General features: G+C 40.6%; 1 protein-coding gene across 5 annotated transcripts in view; it reads right to left on the bottom strand.

Moving 5' to 3' along the window:
* The window catches only part of LOC111872959 (histone acetyltransferase KAT7), a 441,373-nt gene that overhangs the window by 299,033 nt on the left and 121,646 nt on the right, over positions 1–20,694 (bottom strand). For all 5 annotated transcript variants that reach the window (XM_033754896.1, XM_023867286.2, XM_023867287.2 and 2 more), the window contains exons 6-7: positions 19,299–19,525; positions 16,988–17,174 (exon numbers count right to left, since the gene is read on the bottom strand). In XM_033754896.1, coding sequence (XP_033610787.1) covers positions 16,988–17,174; positions 19,299–19,525 — 414 coding nt within the window. The remainder of the gene's footprint in view (positions 1–16,987; positions 17,175–19,298; positions 19,526–20,694) is intronic.

Below are 20,694 nucleotides of genomic sequence, written 5' to 3'. Positions count from 1 at the left end.
CTTCAAATTGCATAAAAATAGGTCCATTTATTTAAAATTAGAAGGCTCTCCCCCACAAAAACACAAAATAATGATCTTAAAGGGCAATGTTATCATCATCATGTAAAACCTATAAAGAAACATGAAATTTAAGGAGGAACTAACAATTTAACAAAGAAACAGGGTCATAGATGACAAAACAGGGCCAAACAAGAGCTTACTTTTATTTGGACTGCCACGTTTTGTGAACTTACAGACGCACTTGAATTCAAAATATTAAGGCACATGGTTGAGGAACACTGGAAGAAGAAATCAATAAACCTTACATGTTCACTAACATCCGTTTAAGTAACTGAAGAAATTAAACTAACGAAGAGGCCTATCTGAATATCTTCCTGATAATGTCCGATGGTGCATTCCCTAACATTGGAGTTGTCAACACTCACTCGTTTACGTGGACTGGCGACACTGGGGCATTTCCACGAGGCAACACCTCATCAAAATTGATATCCTTACCCGCACTAGACTAGTCCTGTGGGTGAACGTCTTCTTATTGTTAACAAAATGGCATCATCCTTCATCCCGGTAAAGGGAGGCGCGTTATGTTCACACATATCTTTCTTTCTTGCTTCCCTCCTTCCCTTTTCTCACTTCTCTCTCTCTCTCTTTCTGTCTTTATTGATTAATGAATTTACTTACTTCTTCCTTGCTTTCATTCTGTACTCCAACATCGCCCCCAGGTCGTTCACCCTGTTTCCAAAAACGAGGGGCAAGCCACAACAGCCATTTCATGTCATGTGGCGGAAATGCCAGGACCAAAATTTAGGCCAAGTTTAAGTTCAGTTCTAAGTTGTATAACGTGCCGATAGTCGCAAATACACAGGGCAGTGCGGTCGGCTTTAAAAACTATGGATGACAAGACTGCGACCTCGTACAAAATCAGATTTTTTTTTCTGTGGCGCTACAGCCCCAATTTGGGCCTAGGCCTACCTCCATGAAACTCTCCGTTTCACTTCGGTTTACTAGATCTTACACATACGGTAGGACTCCTTGAGCGAGTGATCAGCTCGTCGCAAGGCCTCTACCTGTAGACAAACACAAAAAAAAAAAAACGCACACAAATACACATGACCTGAGTGGGATTTGAACCCACGATCTCGGTTTCCGAGCGAGCGAAGACAGTGCATGCCTTAGACCGCTCGGCTACCGTGACCGGCACAAAATCAGATTACAAATATATAAATAGCACTTTGATGCTTCAGTGTTTCATAACGGACTACCGATCGACAAAACTCTCCGGATGACTAACATGCGGGGTAAAAGGTAAAGTTTCCCCTGTGCTTAATTAGTTAAGCACTACGCCATGAAGGCATATGGGGGAGTGGAGGTATAGCTCCACCATTCTTGGCCTCGGCACTAGACGGATGTGAATGGTCAGCTTCACGCCCCTGCCGCTTTATCCCCGGGTAAAGTCCCCTCCAATGCACACTGCGTAAGAGGCTGGGTGGGCCCCAGAGCCGGTCTGGGCGATGCGGAAAAGTGAAAATTCTTGCACTGCCGGGAATCGGATACCAGCCTATATACACGTATTTGCAGTTCTCTCTATCGATCTATTTCACTACTTATCCACCGATCCATCTAGCCATACACAGACAGATGGACTGAAATAATGCTGTTGTAGTCTACTAGTATAATCTATATTTTTGATAATTGTGAAGTGAACCTGTTAATAAAAATACTTAGATTTCATCCATCCATCCATCCATCCATCCAGTAACGAAACACTAACATACAGATGATGGTGTATGAAGGATTTACGCTGCGACAATCAATTTGTCCGCCATTATACGTTTTTCACTACGATTTCGTGGAACATACATTGGGAAGACTGTTACAAACAGTGTTTACATTTCGACAGATGAAAGTAGAACTTCCTGATTCCAATACTACGTGTCAGGATATGAGTCATGAAGTCACAACGTCCGTCAGACTTATCTTAGTGGTCACCGGTCCGTACCATAGATCGCCAGCCATGGGACAGTCCCAATCTTCCTCCCTTTATCTTATTCAGTTCCCTCTCGAACTTCCAAATTCGTGTTTCCTAACAAGGCTGCCCACCGAAATTCCCTATAATTACCTGTATGTAGCCTACCTACCCGAGCTACAAGCTCAGCCTAGTGGCCCCTCCTAAATGGAACTATTCTGATACCATCACCTGGCTCGAACGGTAATGTTTCTGACTTCTATCCGTGAGGTGCCCCATTCGAATCTCGTCAGGGACACCATCACTAAAGGTTTTCGCGGTTGTCCTCAGTCCGGCCACTCAACTACTGAAATATACCTTACATAAGTCGACGGTCGCTTCCTTCCACATTGTTTCATTTCATTATTCATTATTCGATGCTACAGAGTTCGAGTGAAAGTGTCGTTAAATAAATTACAAAGTAATTATCATGTAATCACTATCAATAACAAAGCTCCTTACGTAATTTCTTTAATTGTCCACTTACTGATCCTTCTTAGATGCAGATATTTGTAATTTGTGTTCTTCCCTCGAAGTGAGAGACCATGCTGCATTAAAATCAAGTACTAGCACTACAAACAAAAACAAAATCCGTGACCTGTAGTCCACAAGCGAACTACACCGACCGAGCGCCCGCTGCTTGTCGGCGAAGTTAGTGCCAACGTATGTGGATAGAGGATGTCGCGTGGTTAGCGTAACGGATCCCAACGCCCGTTAATCTCGGTTTTCTACACCGGAGCCGCTATTTCCTTGAAATAGCTCCTCAATTATCCTCACGAGGGTAAGTGGACCACGTTCCAGACCCACTATTTCTCAGATAATCTGGTAGCGCCGGGAGTCGAACCCGATACCTCTGGATCTGCAGCCAGGAACCTTGACCACTAGACCACAAAGGCGGTCGTACTAGTAGTACTCTGTACCTAAAACATCTTCAAGGTGCGTCACCATCAAACAGTGACGTTGATCGATACGTCATAAGTAGAAGGTTACTAGATTCTGTTTTCTTCAGAGATGGAACCCACAATCGCTATCCTGGAGATCTCGCTGAACACACAGGGCTTCTTCTCCCTAAGTCTGACAACCCAAGATGTGACGTACCAGCAAAGATGTTCAAAGTACAGGTTGGTTCTAAATTATTGTCGGGGTTTCCGCCTAGGGGCCAAGGAAACCCCGACAATAATTTAGAATCATCCTCTATAAGCTACCTAAGAGTCTGCCCAGATATTCATAAATTCTTCCATGGTAACGTTTAAGTATAGGTGAACATTCATACCTGGCCTCTGGGTTGCGTACAGGGAGATGTATGATAAGAAGTAGCAGGGAAGTGATTGTAGCTACATTCTGTGAGGGATGAAGGGTGACGCAATGTAACTATGGCCCTGTACTAGTCCATATAAATACTAAAAACTCCGTGGCTTTTAGCCCGCAAGCGAACTATACCGACTGAGCGACAGCAGCTTTTGCTTATAGAGGATGTCGCGTGGTCAGAGTAACGGATTCCCACGGCCGTTAATCTCGGTCTTCTAGACCGGAGGCGCTAATTTACCATTCAAGTAGCTCTCCAATTATCCTCACGAGGCTGAGCGGACCCCGTTCCAGACCCACTACTTCTCAGATAATCTGGTAGCGCCGGGAATCGAACCCGATACGTCTGGATCTGTAGCCAGGAACTCTGACTACTAGACCACAAATACGTGCACATATTTTCCAAATGCTATTCCGCATACCTCAGTGACCTTGATGTTCAGGTAAATCATTATAACCTACTGTACAAGTGCACTGTTGCAAAACAATAGATACAGTATGAATCTGCAGGATCAGCATTACCCTTATTTATTCATTTCGTTAAAGACGCACCGCAAAAAAATGGTAGAAAGTATCCATTTCAAAACATTCTGGAGCAAGAGCCACAAATGAAAATTCTATTTACAAACAAAGTATAAGGATACTCAATTCGAGGAATAAATCCTATTACTTACTTGAAAATTTCTGTCTTTCCGTCTGTATCTAAGAATGTATGACATACTTACTCATGGAGCTGAGCCCTTCTCGAGGAGCCGCCAATTCTGCAGCTACTCAAGAATTTCCCAACATTTTATGGAACCCGAAGGTTCATCACCGTGTTCACAAGAGCCCTCCACTGGTCCCTATCCTGAGCCAGATCTATCCAATCCATACCATCCCATCCTATCTCTCTAAGATCCATTCTAATACTGTCCACCCACCTATGCCTTGGTCTTCCCTGTGGTCTCTTTCCTTCTGGTTTTCCCACCAATATCCTATACGCATTCCTCGTCTCCCCCATTCGTGCTACATGACCTGCCCACCTCATCCTCCTTGACTTGATCATTCTAATTATACTTGGAGAAGAGTACAAGTTATGAAGCTCCTCATTATGCAGTTTTCTCCAACCTCCTGTCACTTCATCTCTCTTCGCTCCAAATATTCTCCTCAACACTCTGTTCTCAAACACCCTCAGTCTATGTTCCTCCCTCAATGTCAGAGACCAAGTTTCACACCCATACAGAACCACAGGCAAAATTATAGATTTGTATATTCTAATTTTTATGTTTTCGGATAACAGACGAGAAGACAAAAGGTTCTGGACTGAATGGTAGCAAGCATTGCCCGAGTTCAATCGCCTCTTAATTTCCTCCTGAATCAGGTTTCGATCTGTTATCGTTGTTCCCAAATATCTGAACTGTGCCACATTTTCAAAACGTCTGTTTCCTATCTTTATGTCATGATTTTGCCCTGCATTTTGGTGATGAGACAGTAACATGTACTTAGTTTTCTCTGTGTTGACTTCTAGACCAACCTCTTTACTTGCGTATGAAATACAGATTAAAATATACAAAACTATTCTTCTGCAAGTTTTATTTAATTATCAATGTTCTCTTAATTTATTTATCGACCCTGCCAATTCCTCAGAATATGCCTATATAGTATGGTCCAATGATACGATGAACAGCGATAGAAGAATGTGGAACGAAGCATTCGTAGTGTAATTTGCCTGGAGGGGCTGAGGACGCCACGAAATATTCCAGACAGGACAGCCTGTCTCCTGGCCGAGAGTTGAAATCGGGTCGTCCCGACTAATAAGCAAGAATTCTATCTACTCGACCACGATGTTCAATGCTTCGCCGTTTGCTTCGTATGAACGTGAAAATCGGTTAACCCCACCAAGTGAAGAACACAGTGAACAGGACGCTGACGAGGAGGCCTGGACCTAAGAAGGGAGGAGTATCAGGAGGCTGCGGTTTCATAAGTTGTGCACATCACGGTATATAATTACCATAACCAAATCAATTATAAGATTGGCGAGGCATGTAGCACGCATAATATATCACTTGGAAAACCTAATCGTAGATGGGAGAAAAATATGAAGATTGATCTAATGTATAGGGCATGACGATGTCGCCTGGATTGGTCAGACTTAGGACAGAGACCACTGGCGGACCCCTGTGAACAAGATGATGAATGTTCTGGTTCCATTAAGGGTAGGACACTTAACTTGATTCTCTAGGGCTCTGCTCCATGCAGTTAATCACTTCACTGAGGCGCATATTATGTAGCATTATAGGCACCATCTTACCGCCGTTTTCAAGAAGAAACGAAAATCACATGCAGATCAGTTCTGAGGTACAGATAAGCTAATATCGAAAGGTAACAGCGAATGTAAAACACCCACAGCACGTCTTAACGAGTCTTGGGTTATTTAACAATGCTGTTACAACTTGAGCATGTATACCATCCAATGACATGGGGTTTTGATCAAGAAGTATGAATTGGTAATGAAATGGGAGGCATTAGACTGATGAGATATGAAAATTACGAAACACCTCGGTCGGAATAAACGGTAACGTGGCCGGAATTCGAATCATCACACTCCAGAATAAAAGCCTATAAATCTTTAACACTACACAAACTGACTAGATGGCCGAAGCCTGAACCTCCATCTATCGGCGAGGTGTAAAATGCGTCGTGTTGCCTCCCCGTACCCTACACCGTGTCCTGGTACTCAGACCTCTTGCCTTTGCAACAAGTAGGCTGCTCACATGGAATGCTTATTCCGTTATCTGTGATGGTAATGATGAGTGGTAGACACTAAATTGAGAGACTCATGACAAATAGCATGCAATGGAACACGAAACGAGGAGTTCAGGAAATAGAAGGAATCCGCGCACATGTCTCTGGTACATCATCCGTATGGGCAGCCCAACTTGGACGTCTCTCCCATCAGGACTCCCTTTAGCGCAGCAGAAGTCAGAAACTGCAGTTCCATCCAGTGTACAGTATGTGTGCAAATCGTGTTTTTACGTTGGTATCATGCAGAGAATTTCTCTTTAGTGACGACTCACATTCTGAGAGTACTATTATTTTATCAATAGCCGTGAAATAATGCATGGAGATAGTTCTTTTTAACGCTTTTAATGTTTGTCTTAACTCTCGCAGGTGGTTCATGTTGTGCTTGGTTTATATGTACATTCTATCTTGTGTTGGTGCAGGTGTCCGGAGATAGGGACTAGCTCTATCGATTAGGCCCAACTGAGTAGGTTCCACCTGAAGACGGAGACAGAATACAGTTCCCTAAATGTCGTTTTAAATAAAAACCAGGACCATGGATAATATCCAAAAACACAATAACTGTATTAATATACACTCGGCACAAACTTTTAGGAGTTACAGTACGACTCAGGGCCGTGCCATAGAAGCGGTTAGTCGCTGGTTTCTCACCGCGGCGGCCCGCGTTCGATCCAGGATCTGGTCAAGTGGGATTTGTGGTGGACAAAGTGGCGCCGGAGCAGGGTTTCTCCGAGTACTTCGGTCTCCCCTGCCAATCTTCATTCCACCAACTGCTCCACAATTGCCCTCACCTATCATCTGGGGCTGGTACAATAGGCCAGAAGTGGCCGGAGTACAAGGGACTTAGTCCCACCCCACTAGCAATAACAGAAATAATACAGTACCACTCAATTCCTTGCACTAGCATAATAACATACCGATGCCCTTATTCTGCATGACAAAGCAACGAGGAAACGCAAGCTGCAACGTATGCAACCACTGGACACTACAACAGGCAGTAAACAGTGCAAAGTTCAGCGAAACAGACAAGTTGCGTCTTGCATGATTCTGCAACGATAAATCATACGACTTGTAGCAAACATGCGAAATGCTTGATTGCAATAAAATATTCTTGGACGAACATATAGCGTCCATTTTTCTTGAAATGCTCATCTCTATATGAAGAAATAACCTGTGTTTGGATAAACTGGGTATGCTGATCTAAAAACTCATAGTCAAAAGTTGTAAACACGGTCAGTTTCTGTTATCCTCAATTTGTTTATAAGACTTAAGAACATGCATTTATTGTGCAACTTGGAATAATAAACTAGGAACGACCGTGTAATCAGTAATGGATAATATTCTCAAGTTATATATGACAGAAAGTATAAGATCACCATGAAAAAGAAAACAAGTGCACTGTTTTTATGCCCAAATTCGGAATCAATACAGGCCTATCAGAATTAATTTAAGAAGCTGTTTCTTCTTTCATTTTACCACAACATAATTGATTGGGGCTGGCTCATTATACATGTGAGATTCCAGTTTTCATGGCGGAATATAACGCCGTATAATCCGTTGAAAGTAAACTGACGTTTCGGAGGAACATGNTATGCCCAAATTCGGAATCAATACAGGCCTATCAGAATTAATTTAAAAAGCTGTTTCTTCTTTCATTTTACCACAACATGATTGGCGCTGGCTCATTATACATGTGAGATTCCAGTTTTCATTGCGGAATATAACGCCGTATAATCCGTTGAAAGTCAACTGACGTTTCGGAGGAACATTTCGCCTCTATCTTCAGGGTCGGACAATACGCCAAACAAGAAACAAGCGTGAAGCAGGCAGAAAGCAGAGCTCTGATTAAATATGGAGACGTTCCTCCGAAACGTCGGTTGACCTTCCACGGACTACACGGCATTATATCTCAGAAAACAGAACTCTTCATAACCACCGCTGTGAGAACCTCCAAGTTTTGCGTGACAGTTACCGTGTGTCTGGCAGATCATTACAGTCGTTTCGGAGGAGTGTGCTATATCCATCTTCAGAGTACATTTTAGATAGGGGAAGTACGTTCCCTCGAAACGGTCTGTTAGAATACAGGGTGTCACGCTGTAGAAACAAAGCCATTTAAAATAATTACGTACACGTATACGTATAGCGTTTTTATTCATAGACTCAGTAAGTAAAAATTCCGTTAGTACAGGCTTCGGTTGAATTTCTAATGCGCCGTTGACTTCCCAGCAGAAAGAATGCCTCAGATGGAACGTGTCTCTCAATATAACACTTAATCTTCATGGCTTCAATGTTACTCTACTTACAGCTATCAAACCCAGCATCGTGCCTCCCGCACACGATATATATTCTACAAAGAAAAACTAAAAAGGCAATACATATTTTTTGGAGCTCTATTACCATACACAATTTCGCCAACTAGCATTAAGTGGCGTTGACGTCACTTCCATTACCAAAGTTCATTCGGCCGCCATGTTGGTGTTCTTGATGGCAGTGAACTGAAAAGTGTTCTTCTTCAAACTATCAGCAAGATTTTTTTCTGTTCATTGGAATTTTACTGTAAATGATCTAATTTAATTTACTTTATTGTGTTCCTTTCTTTGTCACGTTGGTTATTAATTTATTATTTTAGAAGTTTCATATTCTTTGACTTGCCGATAACAGTGGCCTCGTGGTCTAAGGCATGAACTGTCTTCGTCCGCTCGAACGCTAGGATATTCTTTGACCCGAGTTCATTACTTTTCACGTTGTGCTTTGTTATTCGTATGTCTTACCGCATGGAGTTCATACCAACCTTCATGAAAATACGTCATCGATGATTTTAGATGTAATAAGGGGGAAACAAGCACGCGGACATGATGTCTGTACTTTCGTATGGAACTAGGAAAGTAAGCTAATAACAGGAAAGCGTACCTTTATCACAACACCAGTAACAGGTTCACAAGCAGTAGACATAATCTTATGGGTGCTCCAGTAACACGGATTGGAGAACATTGACACATTGAGGAACTTCATAATTTGTACTACTCAATATTATTAGGCTGCACAAATTATGGATTTAATGGGTGCCATATGTTTCAAAATGGCTTGACAAAATTTACCGTACGTCTACCATACCGGATTTAATAGATTTCGGTCCAATAATTTGGCCACGACGAAACGCTTCTAAAAATATATTTATTGTCGAATTCAAGAATACAATAGGTTCTACAATGCAGTAACATCTCAAACTGGGCAGGATGGCTCAGGGACAAAACATGATGTGTCTCTGCGAGGTACCCACTTTCGAATCTCGTGATACTGGGATTATTCGTGATTTTCTTCAAATCCTACAAGCAAAGATTTTGTACTATATATAACCACTTCTTTCATACGGTTATAAATTCATCATAATCAACTTCGTATTAAGCAGTAGGTAGCCTCTGAAGCTGCCGGTCACCGTATCCGCGCAGTCTGAGGCATAAACTGTCTTCGCTCTCGCGGACGCTGGGATCGTGGGTTCGGATCCCACCAAGACATGGATGTTTGGTGCGTGTATGCGTTTATTATGTGTGTTGTCCTGTGTTTAGGTAGCGGCCTTGTGACGGGACGATCACCGGTCCAAGGAGTCCTACCGTCTGTGAAAAATGATTACGGAACTGAATCAGAGGCCAGGGCCCTGAATGTGCTGGAAGAGCCATTGGGGGAAAAAAACCTCTGAAACTGATACAGCGTTGTAAAATATTCGAGTCACATGAATTTATAAACGCCGAAAGGATCCCTTCTCTAGGCAGGGCCACGGTTTACCCTTTCGACAAAATGGTTCTGGAGCCCTCTGCACTTTCTCTAGAATGGGTGACAGAGTCTGTCTCCTCTGTGGGAATGTGAATCTTCACCTCCTATGAACCAGGCGTAGTAGTTAATTTAAATGGTGAAATACTTGCAGCTATGAACCCTTCTTGCGTGTTTATATCAATGCTAATGCCCAGGGAGCTTTAGTGGAAGACTGATCATTAGTTTATTTCCTTAGTCCTTAATGGATCTACATCCACATTTTGTGGAATAAAGGAAAGAAAGGTACGACGTATGAAATGTGAATAGTTTAACACAAGAAACATAATTAAAGAGAACGTTCTCTTTCTAATTTATACTGTGACTGTACTCAATTTAATCATGGGTATGCAGGCCTTATGCTGTAAGGAACTAAATGCATTTATAACCTGAAAAATAATAAGAACTGTAGATAGAACCATTAAGAACTGAGGTGACGAATTGCTGCTGCACTTCTAATGGTCCAAGGATACAAGAACTTCGCGGAGTTTGTAAATGAATTACTGGCTGCTTTCTTTCCCTCTTCCGGTATGGGAGAATCTACATTCTCTAATTGAATCCCTGTACCTCATTTTATGCATTTAAATAATTAAAATATTTTAGCTACTCAAGTAATTTTTACTTGAAGAGCTTTGAATTAGTGTCCTTGTATTCCGTATACGTTAGGATCTGTATTCACAGTTAAACCTTATGTGAAATGGGGAGGTCTTATCCCCATGTTTCATCTCCAAAATTCAACAGATGTCCCTGTCAAGTGGTTGGCACTCCTGTTTTGTATTCGAGAGAGATTTCAGGAACATATTGGCATAGAAACCGGCAAACCTCATGTCTTCGTAGTCTCTCTCGCATCTTCTGTGCAAATACTGGGACAGTACCTTAATGGTAGGCACAATTACTTACACATTCTTTACCGTTCACCGTCATTCACGATCATTCTACAGTTTGACGTGACATAACTTGTGCTGATGAAAACGAATTTATGAATGGATCTTTACGAAATTCAGTCTTGGGGGACTTAAACTAAAAATTGTTTGAACATTATTTTCATCTATGTTGGTCTGTCATAGGTTCTAACAGAACTTGTATTACATTTTCTCAGCAGCTTACCTCACAAAAACTTGGTATATATTTTATTATACATATAACTGCAATATGTCTACTTCCATGGAGCAGATTTCGCCCTGAGAAAGTAATATTCCAGCTGCTAGCCAAGAAATTCCCCACCTTCTAGGCAACATTAAAGTTCGTTGCTGTGTTCACAAGGTCCTCCCAGTGGTCCATGTCTTATGCAAAGTGAATGCAGTCCATATCCACACATCGGTTTTCTTTATGATTTATTTTAGTACCTTCCATGTGTTTCACTGTTGGAACCAGGCAGGACTGTAGGCTCTTTTGGATGTTCTTCAAACGTAAACTCTTCCTGATGCAGAGATGAGTGTGAAGGACAACTCATCTGACCATATCAGACAAGCATTTCCAGTTGTTTAATGTCCAGGTTTCATGTTCATGACACCTGAGTATTCCTTTCAATAATCGGAGGTTTAATAATTGCAGCCCTACCGTGAATGCTCCATTTGTGGAGCTCATGTTGGATAATTTTTGTGGAAACAGGATCTTCAAGACGAATATTCAGTTCAACTGTCACCTGTGCCACAGTAGATCTGTGATTTTTCAAAATAATCCTTCTCAATGTATGACGATATTTCTGTCAATATTGATTTTTGCTCAATGTTTCTCTTCGTTGATGTTACCTTCTCATGATTCATGTATGGCAACATAACCTTAGAAACTGCTGCTCTTGATACATTTAATACTGTGGCAATTTTTGTCACAGATGCTCCAACTAAACGCACACCAACAATATGTCCTCTTTCAAAATCAGACAAGTATCCAACTTTCTGATTCTTTTACATGTACTGTCACTCAACACAATCACTAATGCACTGGCAAGTTCTTGCAATGTACACAGTCAACACAAACAAATTCTATTCCTCAGATTCTTGGTGCTTCAATTATTTTGTGCACTTCCTGTATATCTCTGTACATGGTACCAAACTGTTCTCTGCCAATATAATAACCAGCGCACTAAAACGCCCATCATTATGGTGTATGGTGGTTCAGTTCTTACAGCATACCCTTCACTGTTCACGATTTAGTCTCACTCAACATTGCAGTCATAACAGATACCACATAACTGATCGATAGAACTAGTCCCTATCTCTGGACACCAGCACCAATACAAGACATAAACCAAGCACAGCATAAACCATCTGCCAGAGTTAAGACAAACATTAAAATCATTAAAAAAGTCTACACATATGAGGCCTAGTACCTATGTCGATGCACAGTTTCATGGCTGTTGTTAAAACCAGAGCACTATAGGAACAGAAGTAGTCACTAAAGAGACAAATTCTCTGTAAGGTACCAACACAAAAAAAAATTTTCACAAATAACCCACNGCCTAGTACCTATGTCGATGCACAGTTTCATGGCTGTTGTTAAAACTAGAGCACTATAGGAACAGAAGTCGCCACTAAAGAGACAAATTCTCTGTAAGGTACCAACACACAAAAAAAAATTCACAAATAACCCATACTGGGCAGAGTTGTAGTTTTCTGACTTCTGCTGTGATAATGGGAGTCCAGATGGGAGAGATTCCCAAGCTAGGTTGACTGATCAGATGGTCTACCAGAGACATGTGGACAGATTCCTTGTATTTCCTGCAGGTGATGTTTTGTTCAATCTGTAAGACATTCACTTCTTTCGAGCATATGAGGGAGAGTCAGTAAATAGGTCTCAAATGGAAATAAAACAGCTGTAATGGGCGTAATACGTGTTCTACATGTATCACTAGGTAGTGGCACAGTCTAGCCTTCATGAGAGTATACGCACCAGATGTGCATGCACAGGTTGAGAGGCTGGTTTCAGTAGTTAAAATTAAGACTGTGCTTGAGGGATGTACTACCAAGGAGCAGCCTTCTGTCATGTGTTTTCCAGGTAAAAGGACTCAATGCAAAGGATATTCATACAGAAATGTTTCCTGTTTATGGTGGAAAGTGGTTCACAACTTGGTCAAGAAATTCTCTCGAGGATGTTCAAAAGTCACAGACAATACCCGGCAAAGTCACCCTGTTGAGATTGTGACAGAAACAACTGTGCAGCTGGTGGAAGAGTTGATTTGAGCTGACAGGAGGATAGCAATAGACAGTGTAGCAATGGCAACTGTTCCCATGGTTTAGCATACAGCATAATGCATGATCATTTGAAGTTTTGGAATTATAAGCCATGATGTGTGCCCAGAGAACTGATGGATCAAAAAAAATAACCTAATAGATCTTTCCTTGTAACGTCTCTTATGGTGTGCAGATGAAGGAGAAGATGTAGTTAACAGGATTATTACTGAGGAAGAATCATTGGTGCATCACTACCAACCTGAACCAAAGTGTGCTTCACTGTAAAGGAAATATCCCAGTGCCCCTTCAACCAAAAAGTTTAAGGTTATGCCCCTCAGCCTTGAAGGTTATGCTTAGACTGTAGCTTTAGTAACATATTACACTCAACTCTCGATTATCCAGGGGCAGATAAACCGGTTTGCGGCTTAACCAGGGCTTTTTTGAGGCTTATATGTTGTTTAATATTCATTCATTTTTGTTTCTCATGGTGAGTTGTAACACTATTTTCACGCTAGTGTGAACTGAGCTCTGAATTTTTTGGTACCGTTATGCTAACACAGTGTTCTAGGGTAGGGGTGAAAGAATGCAAGGATTTGTGGAAAGTTTCAAGGACAGATACATCGCCCCAGTTAGTCTCCTGGTATCGATCTTCAAGTGCGTTAGCAAAATGTCAGGGTGCAAAAGGAAGCGTGTTTTGTTAAGTATTCAACAGAAACTCGTGTGAGCCGGGCTTCGAAATGTTAAGCAGTGATGAAACCGTAAGTTCAGTGGGGGTGCAGCCAGAAGAGCGGGAAGAAAGTGAGAATGAGGAAGAGGTGGACAGTGCTGGTAGTAAGAAAGTATCACATGGTGCTGCTCTTAATCATTTGGAATCCTGACTAGACTATCTTGAGAGTGAAGAGAACAGTTTATTAAGTGACAAGCTAATATTACGGAGGCTTCGTACGGATATCCGTAAAAAGAAAATGCCGCGAAAAAGCAAACGACAATATCAATTTTTTTTAAGTGTTAAGTGTGAATATTCATAAAAAGTGTTGGATGTTGTCGAACACTGTGATTGAAATAACTAATTCATACTTCAGTGTAATGCGAAAAAGTATTACATAAGCCATGAGATGACATAAAATGAGGTTGAATAAATTTAAATACAGGCAGGCCTATAGTATTATGAAGGTACAGTATTACCATTATCCCGGATAATCAAGAGTTGAGTGTATTAAGCGTAATATTGTGGAAGAAGTTGTAACCAACTTCTACCATTTCCTTGCATTTAGATTAACATTTGCCTTTAACTAATCTACTGATTGTTCAAATAGAATTTTATGGGACTGTATTGACAACCAACCCCAGTCACAATAAAGATAGACCAAAAACAAGTGGAGAATGTGAAATGTTTTAAATATTTGGGTAGCTTGTTAACAGATGATGGAAGGTGTACTTGTGAAATTAAATCCAGGATTGCCATGGCAAAAGCTGCATTTAGCAAGAAGAAGAATCTTTTTACCAGCAAATTGGACTTAAATTTGAGGAAGAAACTAGTGAAATGCTACATTTGGAGCATAGCTCTGTATGGGGCTGAAACATGGACACTTAGGGCAGTAGATCAGAAACATCTGGAAAGTTTCGAAATGTGGTGTTGGAGAAGAATGGAGAAGATCAGTTGGACCGATTATGTGAGAAATGAAGAAGTGTTAATTAGAGTCAGTGAGCAGAGGAATATCCTACATGAAATAAGAAAACGGAAGGCTAATTGGATTGGTCATGTTTTACGCAGAAACTGCCTTCTAAAAGAAGCTATCGAAGGAAAGATAGATGGGCGGATAGAAGTGACAAGAAGACGAGGAAAAAGACGTAAGAAGATGCTGGATGACCTTGGGGACAGAAGAGGATACTGTCATTTGAAGGAGAAAGCTCTAGATCGCATTAATTGGAGGAATTGTTTTGAAAGAGACTGTGGACCTGTCGTCTTGACAGATTACTGATGATGATGATTGCACCTAGACATCAACTTCAATTTGTCTGTCAGTTTCATTCTGCAGTGTGACATAATAGTGAGGTGACATGAACATATGAACATTATGTTGTGTCTCACTAGGCAGTTGTATTATAGAGAGAGATATGCAGTGAATGTAACTAACTGTATGCAAGAAAGCTGTTATGCACACATAATAATTATGTAATAAAAGCAGATTATATAAAATATTAACATCTTAAAGTTTATTAATGTAATGAAGAAAAGTTCTTACTAAATCAGAATCTTATAGCAAGTGAAAAAATATAAGCATACCAGACACACAATTAAAGCCAACAGCTACATACACATAATGGTGTTAAAGATGCCCTGAAAGTGCGCAGACTTTGGCAGGACAATAGAGAGTCTCTCTACCAGTAAATGCGTTGTTAATGTGTTGCTAATAACGTGAATTACAGTAAAAAGAAAAAAATTAAAATAAAACTATCGCTGTAACAGGCCATGAAGGCCCATAAGGGTTGTGAGATGTCGAGGCTCCCACATTTTGTTTAGACAATCAGCTCACAGATAGCGGTAAGGTTGTCAGCCTTATGCGCCAGCCCCATATAGCCCCAGAAAGCATCCTGGAGCTCATTTCTGACAGAGGCTGAGTCAACCCCAGGGCCATAGTGTGACTGGAAGGATTTGATAAATTGAAAAAATCCATCTCATCGGGACTCCAACCCATAACCTTCCGGCTTGTAGCATAGTGCCTCAACCAACTATGCTATCATGTGCTCCAATGTGAATTACAGAATGATCCATTTTTGTATATATATATGTGAGTTTTTGTTTTTCCTGGGATTTGACGAGTGATGAAAGCAGACATAACAGCGTACGCTTGGACAAAGACTGCATATCCAATAACACACTCAACATGCCCAACTATGACCCACCACCAAATATCAACATTATAAACAATTTTTTGAATTGTTTCATTTTTGGTCCGTTACAGTTGGTTTGCAGTACAACACACAACGCATAGGAAACATCTGACCATAAGCCTATACAACCTCAAGCTGACATCTCCCATCATCGGGATGAATTAACAAGGAGGAGCCTAACATTTTACTTCAATGTTTTAAACTTTTAAATATTTTAATATTGACGGTTTAATTTGAGGGCAATTTCGGATGGAATGCGAGAGTTGAACGTGCATTCAATATTCCTAGCAAGTGTTGTGCTTTTACACATCGATATTTGTAGCAGCGTCCACGCAGCATATATACTGTGTACATTTAAACAACGCCAGTGTTTTCATGTGTTTGTAATATGTGCCTCTGATGATGGTTTTATTAAACCGAAACATGTAAGGCAAAAGTGATAGAGAAGTGACCTAAAAACATTGTTACACTCGACGGACTTTCTATTGACTTTGTAATTATAAACAACATAAGAGAAGACAATTACATCACCTACACAACATTTTTGAATCAAGATAATCGCCAATATTAACATTTTATTCATAACACTTGACAAAGAGCAGAATTTATGGATCCATTTAGAACGCACAATTCAGTAGTGTAAGATTTGTCTATGTATAGCCTGATGATGGTTCCATGAACCAAAATATGAAGCAATGCTGTACAACCAAATAAACTCAGATATGCACAGTGGAATTTGAGTGAGTTATTTGGTTTATTTCTGCTGTATTTCAAAGAAAAAAACGAAAACTAGCACACAACAGGAAACATTCCTTAATAATTCGTTTTTATAATAGAGGTTTAATAGTAATAATGTGCTATATACCAGTACTTAGTGACACACTAAAACTGTCCGCTGCAAAAATGTAGAGCCATTTTGTAACTATATATACCACTAGATCCAGTCTATAGTGAAGTAAAACTATACTGTGCTAGAAGTGGAAGACAAAGACAAAGACAAATACTGCAAATACAGCAAGCCTACCTTGCTGAAGTAGCCGACAGTGTGACATCCCTCGGCGTCCCCTATAGTCATAACATAAAAGAGGAAGGGTTCTACATCATAGTAGAGCGTTTTGTGGTCCAGGAAGAACTTGGCTAAAAGGCAGAGGTTTTGACAATACTGCTTGTAGCGTTTGCCATCCACTTCCCAAACTGATATCTTTTCTTTCCTGCAAGCAATAATAATGTAACACTCAGATCCTTCAATATAACACTCCAAAGAGCAGGGCACAGAATGACTGCCATCCAATGAAGAACACCGAAAGCAGTAAATGTCAAGGAAATCAATTTCATACATGGGCAGAGGTCCTATAACCTATGAAGAGACTTTCATACTTCTTCTTTGATTAAGAGGAATGAAAATGTGGTTAACATTGTCATGTGGCTTTTGCCTGCACTGATCCTGTGAAGGAATCAAATTTTTAAGGTTATTTTCTTGTAATAGGTGGGTAGATGGGGGCCTGGTAACTCCAATATTCAGAAAATGTTACTTTTTTCAGAGGGGAAAGAAAAAAAAGTATGCAGCAAAATCTGAAATGGATCCAGGTGGTCTTAAACTCCAGACTTTGCTACTCAGGCACACCAAGCCTCCTTAAGAAGAAAGTATAGCATGTGTGTGTCAAGCAACAGTTGTACATCATAAGACATGTTTACATGTCCCTGTTAGAAACCTACTGAGCCTACTAACCTACTAACTCTCACAAAATCCCATTGAATGTTATGTTACTGTTTATTTCTATAGAAGCAAATCACAGTAACAAGGGTTGCACAATTCTTAGAAATCTTTTACACTAAAAAATCAGTGCTGACATGCATAGGAATGGTTATCAAGAGGGTTTTATACACAACTCCCAACGACAAGTAACTATAACACTATCACTGATCTACTTACTTACTTACTTACTCATGGAGCTGAGCCCTTCTGGAGGAGCCGCCAATTCTGCAGCTACTCAAGAATTTCCCAGCAGTTTATGAAACTTGAAGGTTCATTACCGTTTTCACAAGAGGCCTCCACTGGTCCTTATCCTGAGCCAGATCAATCCAATCATCACTATCCCATCCTATCTCTCTAAGATCCATTCTAATATTGTCCACCCATCTACACCTTGGTCTTCCCAGTGGTCTATTTCCTTCTGGCTTTCCCAGCAATATCCTATATGCATTTGTCTCCCCATTCATGCTACATACCCTGCCCACCTCATCCTCCTTGACTTGATCATTCTAATTATACTTGGAGAAGAGTACAAGTTATGAAGCTTCTCATTATGCAGTTTTCTCCAACCTCCTGTCACTTCATCCCTCTTCGGTTTAAATATTCTCCTCAACACTCTGTTCTCAAACACCCTTGGTTTATGTTCCTCCCTTAATGTCAGAGACCAAGTTTTACACCCATAGAGAACCACAGGCAAAATTATGGTTTTGTATATTCTAATTTTTATGTTTTTGGACAGCAGACGAGAAGACAAAAGGTTCTGGACTGAATGGTAGCAAGCATTACCCAAGAGTAATCTCCTCTTAATTTCCTCCTGAATCAGGTTTCGATCTGTTATCATTGTTCCCAAATATCTGAATTGTGCCACATTTTCAGAACATCTGTTTCCTATTTTTATGTCATGATTTTGCCCTGCATTTTGGTGACGAGCCAGCAACATATACTTAGTTCTCTCTGTGTTTACTTCTAGACGAACCTCTTTACTTGCGTCAATTAATGTTTGTGTTTTTCTTTATGGTATCTACCTTATTTACTTGCTACAGTATTTTCAATTATTTGGCACTGCTGACTGTAAAGTTGGTTTTACTGACAGTGCATTATAAACACAAGGTGTGTTAGCTTCCAGTCATATGATGTCTGTACCAGTTTTTCCATGTGCAAAGTGATTAAAAAAATTAGTGTGGAAGGAGGGGGCCAAAAGACATACAAACAGCAAGACAGCACCATAAGCCTCTCTAGTCACAGAAAGGGAAACCAAATTAAAAACGGATCTTCAGAACTAGGTCCAGGATGGATGTTTGTGTTAGCACTGTTAAATTTTATGGCTAGCCAGTAAAAAAGTAAAGCTATCCCTGTAACAGGCCATGAAGGCCCATAGGGCTGAGATGTTGAGGGTCACACATTATCTAGACAATCGGCTCAAAGATGCTAGTAAGGTTGTCAGCCTTATGCGACAGCCGCGCTTTACTCCCCAGGAAAATTATTTAATAAATTCCTGGTACTCATTTCTGTTACAGGCTGAGTTGACCCCAGGGCCATAGTGGGGCCAGATGGATTTGTTTCTTAATTAATGATCACAAACCTGTACACTTCTTCTCCTGGTGGGTGCCTCCATACACATTTAACGGTGTGCCTCTTCAGAATAGTACGACTTTTCATGTACCGAAGGCAATATTCACACAGATACAATTTGGGTACCCGGGCATAGTCCTCTGGATAGGGGCTCTGGTACCATACTTCAACTTCAAACTTTCCTATTTCAATGTATTTTGTACCTTTCACATGAGGTAGGCTTTTCAAGTCCTCTTCCTAAATTAGACAGAAAAAATATACAAAAATACTGGAGTTGACAGATCAGTCTATACAATAAATAAATCTGGCTAGGTTACTTAAATATGTAACTGATCTTGAATATCCCCTTATTAAAACCTTATTCACTCCTTTATGAAATAATTTTGGGGCTCTGTTATAGTACTTCTGATTCATGTTCAGATTTTCATCACTTTTTCCAGGCAGATGCCAGGTTAGTATCTACAAATTAGGCCATGACTGCTTCCTTCCATATTCTTTGCAATTCATTATTCACTGCCATCCAATCATCACTCAACCATACATAACCCGAGATGCTGACAGTGTTGATAAATAAATCATGAACTATAAATAAAGCACTGTAATCCATTCTAGTAAATGGCAAAGCTGTCTCTGAGCTTAATTAAGCATCATGTCATGCAGCAATATGGGGGACAGGAGACACAGCTGAAGACACAGTTAACCTTGGCACTAGATGGAGATGAGTGGTCAGCTTTACCCCAAATGGAAGAGCTCCTGGTAACCCCTGGAACCAAATCTAGGCAGTCCTAAGAGCTGGTCAGGATGCAGTAGGGAAGAAAAAAGTATCTGTCTTGTTGGAAATTGAACCCTGGTTCTCCATTCCATTCCAGTACACACATTTTTTCATTTTTAATAAAAATGTAATTGTAAAAATGGATCCATTTAACTTGAGTTCAATAATAATCCATTTTATTTATTTATTTACAAACCATCTGACGATGATCCATGAACCAAAACATGTAATGGTTCAATGTAAAGTAAAGAAGTAAGTAAAGCTATCCCTGTAACAGGCCCTGGATGCCCATAGGGTTGTGAGATGTCAGGGCTCCCACATTTTTAGACAGTCGACTCACAGATGGCGGTAAGGTTGTCAGCCTTACACACCAGCCGCCCTTTACCCCCAAGAATATTCCTGGTACTCATTTCTGTTAGAGGCTGAGTCGACTCCAGGGCCAGTGCGGCTGGAAGGATTAGGTAAACTGAAAAATCCACCTCGTCGGGATTCGATCCCGCGACCTTCAGGCTTGTAACATAGTGCCTCAAGCAACTATGTTATCGCGTGTCCATAATGGTTCAATGAGACAATAAAACTGATTACACCACTGATATTTTTATTGATTTTTATAGGTTTTATTATGATTTAATTT

Source organism: Cryptotermes secundus, unplaced genomic scaffold (genome assembly GCF_002891405.2).
Source record: "Cryptotermes secundus unplaced genomic scaffold, Csec_1.0 scaffold407, whole genome shotgun sequence".
NCBI classification, from domain to species: Eukaryota; Metazoa; Arthropoda; class Insecta; order Blattodea; family Kalotermitidae; genus Cryptotermes; species Cryptotermes secundus.
The sequence above is the reverse complement of the archived record's forward strand: the minus strand, read 5'-3'. Positions and strand labels throughout refer to the sequence as shown.